At 43.9% G+C, this 13,411-nt stretch overlaps 1 protein-coding gene across 4 annotated transcripts; it reads left to right on the forward strand.

Annotated features, from left to right (window-relative positions):
• The first annotated feature begins 3,172 nt into the window (after positions 1–3,172).
• On the forward strand, positions 3,173–12,963 carry b3galt2 (UDP-Gal:betaGlcNAc beta 1,3-galactosyltransferase, polypeptide 2). 4 transcript variants are annotated; one of them, XM_034531544.1, is made up of 4 exons: positions 3,173–3,981; positions 4,065–4,184; positions 6,048–6,094; positions 10,561–12,913. In XM_034531544.1, the coding sequence occupies exon 4, from the start codon at positions 10,907–10,909 to the stop codon at positions 12,221–12,223; it is 1,317 nt and encodes a 438-aa protein (XP_034387435.1). In that variant the 5' UTR covers positions 3,173–3,981; positions 4,065–4,184; positions 6,048–6,094; positions 10,561–10,906; the 3' UTR covers positions 12,224–12,913. The 4 variants fall into 4 exon arrangements, with proteins under 4 accessions (XP_034387435.1, XP_034387432.1, XP_034387434.1 ...); XM_034531541.1 differs by having other exon boundaries at positions 3,173–4,184; XM_034531543.1 differs by lacking the exons at positions 4,065–4,184; positions 6,048–6,094 and having other exon boundaries at positions 10,561–12,963.
• The last annotated feature ends 448 nt before the right edge of the window (positions 12,964–13,411 follow it).

Raw genomic sequence — 13,411 nt, forward strand, 5'->3', positions numbered from 1 at the left:
ATGTCAGTGAGGCAGTTGGTCAGAGTGGAGTGAGTAGTAGTGGTAATGGCTTTTGTGGAGATGTAAAGCTGGACATCATCAGCGTAGCAGTGGAAGAGGAGACCGTGATGACGTATGATGTTTCCAAGAGGGAGCAGGTAGAGGATGAACAGAAGAGGACCAAGCACCGAACCCTGGGGGACGCCCTGAGACAGAGGAGCATATTATTCCCTTTATTTTTTTTTCATCAATTTGTTATTTGTTGTTGCTTTTTTTACTGATTGGTTCAGCCCCTAGGCCCTTATTGAAGGAAGCTAGCCAATTGGTGGCCTCAGCTCTGCAGGGGTGCAGCCCTGATAGTTTCCATTTGTCATAATTATCACTATTAAGGAATAACATTATGGTGGCAGAGTAGTTTTAGATAGACATTAAGGGAAGTCATAAAGTATGGGTTTGTGTGTGTGTGCACACTGAACACGAGAACACCTGTATGTGTGTGTGCAGCAGACTGGGTTTCTCTGAGCTGCAACATGAGAGGCAGACATGGTGTTCCAAGATACTCCCCGAGCACCGGCAATTAATGATGACAATTTAAATCCTGATAGGCTGGTCTTTGCCGGGGCAGCCGGGCCAGACGCGTTGAGGAAGTCACCTATCTAATAGATGCCACATGATATTAATGTACAGAGGCGCGCCGCCTCTAACCTGGCAGCCTCGGGAAATCAATCACCACCCCGGCATTACTTTCTTTTGACAAATATGCTCTCCGTGGCCAGGTAGCAGAGCTAATGGCCTCCAAAGTATATCTGTCAAAGACACAGCTCCTATTAATTATTCAGTCACCTGGGCTCCTACGCTGTGGTGCTACCTTACAATATTTACAGTGCTGCAAGGGGCTGCTCTCCCACCGGCGAGCTTCCTCTTGCGTGAGCCATAATTCCATCTGCTCCACTTCTACCGGGAGACAAGCTGCTCTCATCGCTTATCAAGAAACCCAGCGGTCTCTGGAGTTGCATGAAAGTAAACATGACTGAAGGCTGATGAAGGGGTCGCATTGTGTTTCAGTCGTTAATGAGACGGGTTTCATCATCATGCTGGAGTGGAGGGCGAGAGTCAATGCTGTCGAGCCCCGCGAGTGTTTGTGTGTGTTTTTTAAATTCCTCATCAGTCTAGATCTGAAAGCATGCTAAATATAGTTAGTAATCATGTGTGCATAATGAGGCATTACAAATGTAACAAACAGGGCAAATAAATGTGTTTTAAAATGGTTCTGACCAGCGAGAAGCATTGCAGAACAAAGAGCACAATGGTGGCAAATCCAGCTGTTACCAGACAATCACCGGCCACCATGCTCTTACGGAGTTAAATCCCCTTTTTTTTTTTCACCCACAGAGGGGGGAGCAGGGCGGCTTCCGAGGAAGGAAAGAGGATGGAGAGTAAGGAGTGTTGCTGCATTCATGGGCATGTGGGGAAAGTGGGAGGAATGAGTTTCCTATGTGGAAATGCCATCTGACATGGTTGCAAATGTTCCTCTTCTTTTCTCAACATGGAAAGTACTCCACTGAATTCTGACAGTAGCGTCCCTAATCGGCCGTCAGATGTAATTAAAAGCAAATGTTTCATGACGTTCGGAATCAATAGCAAAAGTGTGCCATCGCAGGACACGCACGTGTAGCCATCCATGGCCTTTTTGTTTTGTTTTATGGACCAAAATAAAAGACTATCTGCACAATATAGCTGCGCAATGTCCTGGATGGACCAATCATCACATCGATGATTTCCTCTTTTGTTTCTAAATATTACCTAATGTGACAGTTAAAGGTTCTCCACATAGCATTAATAGAGCATCACACGATTAGCTATGTAAATGCATAGAGGGGTAATAAATTATAAATAACCCTTCTTCTGTGCGTGTTTGTTATTTGAGCTTCTCTGTGCTTTGTGTACACAGTTCATCCTAAAGGGGTTGGATGGGGTTGAGGTCGGAGCTCTGTGCAGGCCAGTCAACGGCAAAACTCAATGGACCCGCCTTTGTGCATGTGGAAGTGGCACATTTAAACAGGAAAGGACCTTCCCCAAAACGGTTGCTGCACGATTGGAATCTTGCTGTAGCAGTGAGATTTCTCTTCTTTGAAAAAACAAGGGCCCAAGCGCCCACTAGTATGTATGGCGACCACAAGGCTACACAGTGTAAAATGGTAAATCCCTGTTCAGCTTTCTACTCATATGGCAAAGTGTTTTCACTGTCTTTTCGCCTTTATTACTGGCCTATGACAGATATATATATATATATTCACACCTACAGGAATTGGATTAGGTGAATAAAACAAGACTCAAACCAATGGGAGGTTGGAGACTGTTGTGCCAACATCTTTACGGAGATCTGGCTCCATGGGGGTCATTATGGATCAAACTGCACAGGTGGACAGCATAACAAAGCGCAGAACCCCAATGGGACAAGAGGATCTATTATGCCTGGTGCTCAAACATCGTCCAAGTTGATGGACGATGTTTCCTTGAGGTCGGATTTTGTTATGTTAAGATGCCCGACCCCGCTGTTTTTGTTTTGCCACGTTTTTGTTGTACAACATAAAAATGCACTACAACTGCATTTCGCTGTGTAACTCTGTGTTGCAGGATGATAATAGGGGTTCCCTCAGTCCTTGAATTTTAAAGCCTTGAGGCCTTCAACAATCCCTTTGCTCATGTTTGTTTTTATGTTTTAAAAAACTGAGAAAAACAATTCCTGAGAAGAGTTTTACCTTTCTAAATATCAACAAAAGAAAGTTTCCAATGTTATGCGAGTATCTTCAAAATGTGTATGTTTGTATGTGAAGGCTCCAATACACATAGAATGATATACTGTAACTGTGTCATTGCCCTATCCAAATGAATGCCTGTTGCCATGCCAAACATGAGACTTGCCATTTAATATAATAACTCTTTAATAAAGTGTTTCTCTAAATGGGTCCAATAATAATAGCCTAGAACAAGAATACAATATCAGTAATAACACGGGCTGTACCTTTAGCACGTTTTAATTATTAGGGTGTGGAACATATTTTGAGTTGTGGCATTTTAGTCAATGTACTCGCGGGCACGCCTGTGTGTGTGTGTGTGTGTGTGTGTGCGCGCGCGCGTGTGTGTTTATGTTTGTTGAGGATGGATTTTCACCCACACCGCTTGAACGCAGCATGCGAGTCACGTGATATGCTCCGCTAATAATGCAGTGACGTTCCCGAGCTCCGTCAGTAGAGCGGTGTCTGACAGCCTGCCTCCCCGGGCCAACACCTGCGTTGCTCGGCTGGGAAATCCAACAAGGGGTCGGTCAAAGACGGAGCGAAAGGAAAGATTCTGGAAGAAAGAAAAAAAAAAACTGGTGAAAGTGTACGACCGGTTGTTGTTTCTTTTGTTGTTTTTCCTTCAGCACTCGGGAACAAAATGTTTTGTCAGTGATAGGTGGAAGAGAATATTCAGTTGTTCTCCATCGCGCTCACCCTGTAGGCTAAACCATCCCACCGGGCATCGGACTAGTCGCTCCCCTCCTTGGAGCGGATCGCGCCCCGGATAAACGTGTGTGGATGCTGTGGCGCTTTTCTTTCACATGTTGACGTCAAATCGGGTCCCCGGTGTGGCAAGTAAACAAGGATAAGATAAGGGGAGACACAAAGCATGTTTATTAAGTGAGACTGTGGTGGACAACGGAGCCGGAGAGAGAGAGAGAGAGAGAGAGAGAGAGAGAGGGGAAGAGTCGCAGCAGGAGGAGAACCAAAAAGCTGCAGGTTTTGTTGAGCCTGTGGGGATGAGGACGAGGAGGGACGTAACACATCCAAGGGTGTCAGTGTGATTAGAGGAGAGGAACGCTGGACGAGGAGAGGCACGGACGCGCGGCTCGTCTCCAATCCGGGGAGGCGGTGATGACGGGTAAAGGGACCGGGGTTCACACACTCCGACTGCCGAGCGCAGCCCTGTCAGCAGCCGCAGCAGCATGGGGAGGAGGAGGTACGCAGCACTGCATGTCTCATCAGTCCTCCACATCCTCATTATTCATTTAGCCTTCCCCGCCCTTCTCTCCCCTCCATTAGGCTACAAGCAGCCATCCACCCTTCCCAGCCGCCTCGGCATCCATCCATCTGTCAATACATCCATCCATCTATATGCCCTTCCTCTTGTGTCCCAACATCCTGCACCTCCTTTAACATCAGGTACTTACTGGAGCCCCAGTGGCTTCCTAAAATGTTGCAGTGACAGTCAGTTCAGACTTACCACTTGAACAATTAAGAATACTTTGTTTTTATTATACCTTCACCCCCTAAGGGTAAATGCTGATGATATCTTTCGTTCATCCTTGCCCAGAGCAGATAAAAGATTCCCGAAAGTACCGCTGACATAAAACAAGTCAGCAGTCCATACTGTAGCCTTTTCCTTTAGATTCAAGTTTAGAAAACTCCTCGTTGGACCTGCCAACAGGCCAGGGAGTTCCCATTGATCCAGTTCAATAAACAGGGCTTTTTATCCACTTCATCACGTCCAGCTGCCGGAGCTATTTGGCACTGCAAGCCTTTGCATGCTAACTGCTGAGATGGATACATTTAAAAAAAGCAACTAAGCTCACCATCTGGGTATTCACTCTGCCCACTAGACAATGAAACTTTAATAGGGTCTAATTTTCAAACCACCTCATAATTTATTGCTGCGGCATCTGAACCGACAACCTCGAAAAGAGTCGAAGTGGGAAGAATACAGCTATGGGCTTTATGAACAGATAATACTGTTAGAATTAGATTGAAAAGTTGGCAGCAGTACAATGAGAAGGGTTGGGTATCACTCGGGCTGAGTGCAAGAAAACCACTGTCAAATAATATTTACAACATGCTATAGTAGCTCAGAGCTGCCAAAGCTTTATTTCCCAGAGGGCTCTTGTATTTTTTAGTCCACTTTTAAAAGGCTGCTGTATCCTTTGTTACAGCCTTTTTAAAAGGACAAATTAATCTAAATGTTACCCATGTACATCCACACTATGTGGCTTTGACTTGTGTGTTATAGGGTCAGTTCAAACACAGTATTTACCACCTTAAATATTAATCGAAATAGTTTCAAATTATCTGTTGATCAACTAATTGATGAACTAATTGAAACAAAAATGTTAAACATTTAAAAAGCTCTTGTTATTATTTTAATAATTTTTGGATGTAGCATGGAACAGTTTCCATCCCCAAAAAATCAATTCCTCCATTTTACTAAGGTGGAGGCAGAGATTATCAGAACCGGCAAATACGGCTTGCAGAGAAAGAGAGAAAATATATATATTTGTCATTTGAATGAATGGACCCTTTAAGGATTTGATGATGATGTTTTTTGATGGGGGGGGGCTCTAGTGGCCTGGCCCAGATCTGACCAGCCTGTGTGTGATGAAGGGTAAAGAAAAAAAGCAAAAAAAAAGCTGGCCATCAAGTGTCACTCATCTGCTCTGCAACACTTAGCGAGGACGCAACCTTCCTCCCAATGGTCCTATCCTATCAGGCTACACCGAACAACATTTTCAAACAGGCCTATACCCCAACAAACATATTATTTCTTTTTTACAGCCTTTTATTGGGACCATTTCTTGGATAAAATGTTTGTTGTCTTTAAAACTGTGGGCCTACACATAAGTCTTATCCAAATAAACAGTAGCACTGGGTTTTGGAAAGCGATGTTGCTGCTGGATTTTTTAAGAGGTAATGTTAATGCTTTGAGGAACATGATTACCTTCCATTGTATTTTGTCTGCGGGCTAAATTTCAGAGTCAGATCTTTTGAAACCTCAGCAGATGAAACTGAAATATCTGCGTGATAAACATACCAAAAAGAGTGAACTCAAGCATGTCGGCCTATATGGACACAAACAAAGGAAACAAAATCTAATCAGAGGACTGTGTCACATAGTTTAATTGAAAAGCTGTTTTATCGTTCAGAAATAGATGAATAATTAAGTAACATTGGCAAATGCTTAATACTTGAAAGTTAAATTCGTTATCCAACACATCTCCCATTATATTTTCCCACTTCTGTACTGTGCTTCTGTAGTGTCCAGGGGCTACGTGGAAAAAGTATGGAGTATTTCGGAAGAACAAGTAAGTCATTTGAATAAGCTGTAACACTGAGACTAATTGAGAGTCCTTACAACTAGTTAGAAAGCAAGCAAAGAAGTTAGCAGTTAAAGGAAATGGTACATTAGAACATTTTGAGCATTACACATTTTATTTCCTGCATTCTGGTTAATCTTACTGCACAAATGTATCATGGAAATGTCATATGTAAAAGAACACACAAGATTCAGGAGACAGGTGGCGATTCCAAATATAAAGATATAATATATAATGCATTCTGTATTGATTTCAAATGTCTGTTCTCCTGTAGATCAACTTCTCATTTAACGTTATCCCTGCAGAGTCAACAAAAATGAAGGCATGATTTAGTTTTCCTTCCTCTTTTGTGTCTTTTTGCTTGGGGAAGTAACCCCTTTAAATGTGCATGTGGCACATTATTCACTGCAATGACCTCAAAGTAATGGATAAACAGTTGAAATTAGGGATGCACCCAACATTTTTAGACTCAATATCGAGAGCGATACTTTGGGTATCTGCCGAGTACCAATCTGTTCCGAGTGTTGAATTAATATGTCTCGGAGTGTAAGGCAATCAGACACGCCCATAGTGTTCCTACTTTAGAGAAACAAAATGGAACACTACATACCGTACTAAATGCTCTGAATTGCTATTAACATTATGGTTCTCGAGACCAGTTCGGCACATTGTCGTCGATACCCGATTTAGCTAGCTTCACACCGATGTCCGTATTGGTGCAAATCTACTTGAAATAGCTAAAGGTAATGGATACAGAGTTGGAATTGTTGGCTAAAATTAATGAATGAAGAGTTGTGAATAGTTAGCTCAACGTAAAATATAAACAGTTGTCATAGTTAGCTAAAATAAATGGATAAACAGGTGCAATAGTTAGCTAAAATGAATGGCCAAATAGTTGTCATAGTTAGCTAAAATTAATGGATAAAAAGTTGTCATAGTTAGCTAAAATTAATAGATTAGCAACAGGTGCAATAGTTAGCTAATAAATATCAGTCAGAAAATGACTTTAAAGGAAGTAGGCAGCTGAATAGGGGAGTAAAGTGACCGGGACAATAACGCATTAAAACTATACCGTAGCAACATTGAGGGGAGATGTTTGAACTCAATAGCAGCTTCTTTACTTTCAAGTGACTGCTAACTAGTTCCGATGTTTTTTGCCAACATATGCAATGGCAATGGGAAGAGAGATCTCAAAAAGAGAGTGACTGATTGAAGATAAAGTTGTTTCCATAGACAAAGACATGGCTTGAGAGGTTTGTTTTTTGTCTCTCAACTGGAATGCTAACAATAGAGAGCCAGGACTCTGAAATTGAACAGAAACAGAACTGGGTGCCCTCCTTGCTCAGTGCTGGCCATATGTATTGGGCATAACAACTTACCAGACTACGATAAAACATCAAATGGACAAGCTGCATGACCAATTTGAGAACCATGGTGAGTCCAGAGAGAAAATCAAAATAATAAAATCACAGATGCCAGCTGCATCATTTTGTGAAATCAGGAGTTAAATATTCAATTTAATTTAGTTTATTTTGTATAGCCCCAAATCACAAATTTGCCTCAGAGGGCTTTACAATCTGTACACATACAACATCCCTATCTTTCTGATATGAATTTGTGACTAAAGTTGAAAATACAGACACTACTTCAAAAGTCTGATTAGTGCTTGAGTTGTTAAATACAATAAAACATTAACAAAAAAACGGTATCTATAACCAGTTCTGTGTTGGTGGTGGTCAACCCCACTATCATATGTGATAGTAAACTGAATTTCTGTAAGATTAGGCAGTTAGTTGGAAAACTCAAACTCAGCCAGGCCTGTTTCAATAAAGCAGAATTCAACCTCTAACTTCAGTGAACTGCCACTCTAAATGGCTCACAAATCGTAGCTGTTAAGTGTCTTGAGGAAAATGTGTCACTATCACAAAGTGCACTGCCTCACTGAATGAAGGTCATATACCCATCGACTTCATTGCACACAACGTGGAGGGAAAAAACGTGGAACCTATTTGATCCGGTTACTGTATTGTTTTCCTCCAAGTCTGGGTCTGATATGGTGACAGAGAAAAACACTCTAATGTATGTCTAGTGTGTCACCAATGTGTCACCGTCCCAGCCTTCGTTCAGATTATTGACCGCTTCAGAATCGCTGGGGCTTTAATTAGTGCTAGTGTAACTAATTGGCTTGCATAAAAGTGACATTGATTGGGAGGCAGGAAAATGAATTAATGAGGATAAGCATCGGCAGATTAAATGGAACTGCTCAACAGCGAATGTCTGGATGTCTGTTCTCCGAGTGAAACTCGCACTTACGTCGAAAAACGAAAGAAAAAAACAAAACAAAGGCTGACACTCATTGTGTCACACCATTCACGGTGGTCTGCATGTGATTGCATGTGTGTGTGGTCATCTAATACACGCGTGTGTCCTTCTGTGCATTTATGTGTTTATGAGCCCTTCTGGGTATGCATACTTCATCAGAGCTCACGTAACTAGATGTTCATTTAATTGACAGGAGGAATCTCTCAAGCGTTGGATATGCTTCGATGTAAAGTATGTTAACCTTTAAAACAAAGCCGACCCTTGCCCCTCTCATACTCCTGTAATTGCTCGCACTGGGTAAGCACACTCGCTTGAAAAGGTTATCGTGTTCCTTGCCAGTTGTCATGATGAATGAGCAAACATAGCAGGAAATGAAAATGGGAAGTTGAGAAAATCTGCTTCACACGAAGCCAACATGTATATAGCATTCACGCAAAATAATGTTCTGGTTTTTTTTTTTTACGGTGGACGTAAATGATTAAAAAGCTTCACAAATAAACAAATCGGCCAAGCAGGCAGTCAGTAAATGAGCACTCAGGGAGCATGGATAGATTCAAGACTCACACTGCTGCTATATTAATATTCACGAGTTCAACCTGCAAGTTTCTGTTGACATAATCTGTTTTTGCTGGTTTTATGTGTGTGTGTGTCATCATTGAACACAGCAACGATGCTGTATGTTTCTAGTGTGGCTATAATTACGTGTGACGGGCACATCCATCTTTTGTGTCGCTCTATTGTCACAAGAGTGACATTGTATGCCGTGTGTTTGTTGTTTGTACCATTACATCTGATCTGCAGTCGATTGGGTCTGTGAACGTACACAAAGAAATAGATTGTGTGTGCACTGCAGTATTCGGTGTGCATATGATTATGTGCGATGCACAGTACATTTTTGTGCTTGTGCAAACCGATTGTTTTGCCTTGGTAAGTTAGAGAATCAGTGTGCACGTGATCGCCTTTGTGCTTCCCCTGGCGCACAACTCCCCGTGGGCAACAGATGCGATCATTCGCGTCACATTTCGTCTGCCTTGACGCATGTTTTGTGTGTGTGCATGTTTCCTTGCACGGGGTCTGCATTCATGCCCGTGGGAGAAGATTGAGCAGCCCGGGTGGTCTCAACTAGACGGTATATGCTGCATCGATAAGCGGAAAGGTGGAAGCTGAATGGCGGCTGAAGGCCGTTATCGCCGGAGGCTTGCTCGGGGATTCGACACCACTGCCCGCTGGACCCTGAAAACCCACTTTGACAGATGCATCTCCTCCCTAGCTGTCGAGGCGCGGCGGGGGGCTGATGATACTCGCTTGCCTAAGCGGCTCAGTGTAGCGTTAGCCGGCATCACGTTGAGCGAACCTGCAATTTATACTCCTGCCCCAGGCATTAAGCTGAATAATGACATGCAAGAAGCAACCTCCATCTCACCATACCCAGCACCAGACAACCAGCTCATAGTTTCAACGAAGAATTTGAGTATTTTCTATTTCTTTCCATAGTCATAGCTGTGAGATGTGTCCATGATGAGCAAGGAAATGCACTTATTTTCTTTTTTATTGTTTGAAGTAATTGGACAATGTGCACATTTTTCTTTCCGTTGTGTTTACAGATTTATTTACTCTGATAATGTATATTATGCTGAATTTCCACAACTCGGCACACATCTGGATGCACCTTTATTACAAGCAATCTTCACTTATGCCACTGGCAATTCTGTTCTCTGAATTTCCCATTTCTTTCCTCAGAAAGCCACATCGCCAGAGCGTGTTAGGTTTCTTATTTTTGTACGTCCCGGTCCAATCAAAGATGCTACAAAGCTGTCGTATTGATTCAGCTTCCCCCCTTTCAAAATGTTAAGTCAGCTTACAAAAGTGTGATTTAGCATAGTGGACTCTTTGCGTCTAATTGGGGCCTCTGCATCTGGAAGAAATTAATTCTGAATTACTCTTGAGTTTGTCAAAACAAACCATGAATAAAACGATTATCAAATATCCTCGGCTCTCCCCACAAGTAGAGTGAAAAACACATCTGCATCGCAGATAATTGACACGTGACTCAGTGCCAGTGAGTCGGAGGTACTTTTCGGCCCACTGCCAAAAACGGTTTTCTCATCTTTCTTTCTTTTTTTCCGTTTCAGATTAGAGAGAGCAAACACAGAGGAGGTGACCCGTATCATATCCTGAAGGAAAGGAGACATAGAGCATGACCTTGTGTTCGTCTACAGTGCCAAGGAAGAGCCAGGAAGAAGCCTCCATGGCCAGAGAATCACCGTCTTCCTAGCGCCATCAGTAACCCTGTTGCAAGCTGCACTGGGGGGCTCAAACGTCTCCCTGACTGCACCAGGGGGCTCACTACAAGCCATCTGCCAGCTCAGATAACCCTCTGACTGTTGGCAACCACATGTTTGAGGCGACTGTGTGTGACCGCCGCCGTCCATTCTCGAGCAGCAGCAGCAGCAGCTTCCTGCGACCCCGATCTGCACCATGCAGTGGAGACGGCGGCACTACTGTCCCATCAAGATGACCTGGACCGTCAAGCGTTCGCTCTTCCGGACCCATGTGGCCGGCCTCCTCTCGCTGGCTCTGCTCTTCACCCTCTTCTTATTCTTCAGCCACCAGGACTGGCTGCCAGGACGCAGTGGACCCCGGGAGAACCCGCTGGCCTACACCGTCCGGGGCTTCCGCAGCCCCAAGGGAGAAGCCAACCAGAGCAGCTCCCTGAGGAGCCTGTGGAGGGAGACAGGGTATGTAGCGCCAAAGCCTCTGCTCAACCTCAGCTCTCAGCAGGCGGACGGGGCAGTGGGGGAGACTGCAGGAGGTGGAGGAGCCAGGATGGGCGTAATGGGGCTCGGGGACTCTATGAGCACCAACAACAGTTTACAGAAGGAGATGGGTGTGGGAGGGAGGCTCAGCGCTCAGCCCTACCGCTACATACTGAACGAGCCTTTCAAGTGCAGGGACAGCATGCCCTTCCTCATCCTCCTCATTGCTGCAGAACCTGGCCAGGCCGATGCCCGCAACGCCATCCGCCAGACATGGGGGAATGAAAGCATAGCAATGGGTCTGGGGTTTGTCCGTCTCTTCCTGCTCGGCACAGGAAAGAGCTCGGACACCTACCTCCAGAGCAGCATCGAGGAAGAGAGCCGCATTCACCACGACATCATCCAACAGGACTATCAGGACACTTACTACAACCTGACCATTAAAACCCTGATGGGCATGAACTGGGTGGCCACCTATTGCCCACGCGCCTCCTATGTGATGAAGACAGACAGCGACATGTTTGTCAATACAGAGTATCTCATCCAAAAGCTGCTGAAGCCCGAGTTGCCGCCCAAGCAGCGGTACTTCACCGGCTACCTGATGAGGGGCTATGCACCGAACCGAAACAAGGACAGCAAGTGGTACATGCCGCCGGAGCTGTACCCAAGTGAGCGCTACCCGATATTCTGCTCGGGCACGGGGTACGTGTTCTCAGGGGACATGGCTGAGCTGATCTACCAGGCCTCGCTCAGTATACGCAGGCTGCACCTGGAGGACGTGTACGTGGGGATCTGCCTGGCGAAGCTGCGCATTGACCCGGCGCCCCCTCCCAACGAGTTCCTCTTCAACCATTGGCGGGTGTCTTACTCCAGTTGTAAGTACAGCCACCTGATCACGTCCCATCAGTTCCACCCCAACGAACTCATCAAGTACTGGAACCACTTGCAGAGCAACAAGCACAACGCCTGCATCAACGTGGCGAAGGAAAAGAACGGCAGGTACAGACACCGAAAGTTTCACGGAGAGAGGCCTCCGTGATGCAACCTGTGACTACCACCCGCCTCAACAAAAAAAAAAGGGAGACGGTCGCACTGTAACTACAGCCGAAGGAGGGCATATCGAACTCAGCACTATACACTATATGGGGAAAAGCACATTGTTTTTTGGTATTGTGTACAGTCGATGAACCAAACTATTTTTTTAATTTGAGAACAAAATAGTTAAGTATTGTAAACCTGTCAAACTATTTCTAAAGGGAAGATTGGTGGACATGTCTGCGATGTAGAGTGAGCACAAAAAAGTGCTGCTGCTCAAGAGTGGTGTTTATGATAATTCAGGTGCCAACAGAAAAGGGTTATTCGTGCTCGGTTAATGTGACGGCTCTCTTTGAAAGGGTAGTACAGTATGTCGCACTCTACAAATCTAAAGAAAAAATATGTATTAAGACACAGTTGTGTTTACACAGACAAAAAGGGAAATGCACATGTATTTTGTCGACAGTTACACTACCTAAATATGAATGAAAGTATCTTTGACGTTGACCAGTTATGCTGCCCTGTTTCTCAGTGTTTACTTTAAAGATTTATCAAAGAATTCAAGACTAAAGAAAAGGTTTATCTGTCATATACTGTATTTTGTTTTAAAAAAGAATCTACATGAAAGCACTCATGTCACGTCAGAGATGACTGAGATTGTATTTTTTAAAGCTTTACATTGAGTATGACTGCACTTGAGCAAATGTGCAATGAATTAATTAACAATTAAATGTACTGAACTCATTTTGTTTGCACTTGTGTGTGTGATTCATCTGGGACTCTTATGTAATCCGGCGACTATAATATCATCACTGTGTACACAAGCCATGGGCAGCAAATATAGGGCAGGGACACGTTATGAGGCACAGTTTCTGTTCACAATATTTATTAAGCAAAATAACAATATGAGACCTTTAAGTTATTTAGTGAATCACCAGTTTAAAAACTACTGACAAGATTCTTTGCATGTCATATTTATCGGGAGGAGGTGTGATCCAAACAATTCCTCCTTTTTCCTATCGCTTCCTTATAATAATGCTTAGACTTCTCTGCTCACCTTTTTCTTTTTTGTTTCTACTTTCATGACTACCAGTGTATGCATCGTTACTGAACGAACTAAAAAAAACAACAAAAAAAAACACAATTCAGAACGAACCAGGCCAAAAATGTGTGATTTTCTACGAACATAGCC

This window comes from Cyclopterus lumpus, chromosome 4 (assembly GCF_009769545.1).
Source record: "Cyclopterus lumpus isolate fCycLum1 chromosome 4, fCycLum1.pri, whole genome shotgun sequence".
NCBI lineage: Eukaryota > Metazoa > Chordata > Actinopteri > Perciformes > Cyclopteridae > Cyclopterus > Cyclopterus lumpus.

Bases quoted from the DNA above. Each gene is read 5' to 3' on its own strand.
- b3galt2 (XM_034531543.1), top strand. From the start codon at position 10,907: ATGCAGTGGAGACGGCGGCACTACTGTCCCATCAAGATGACCTGGACC.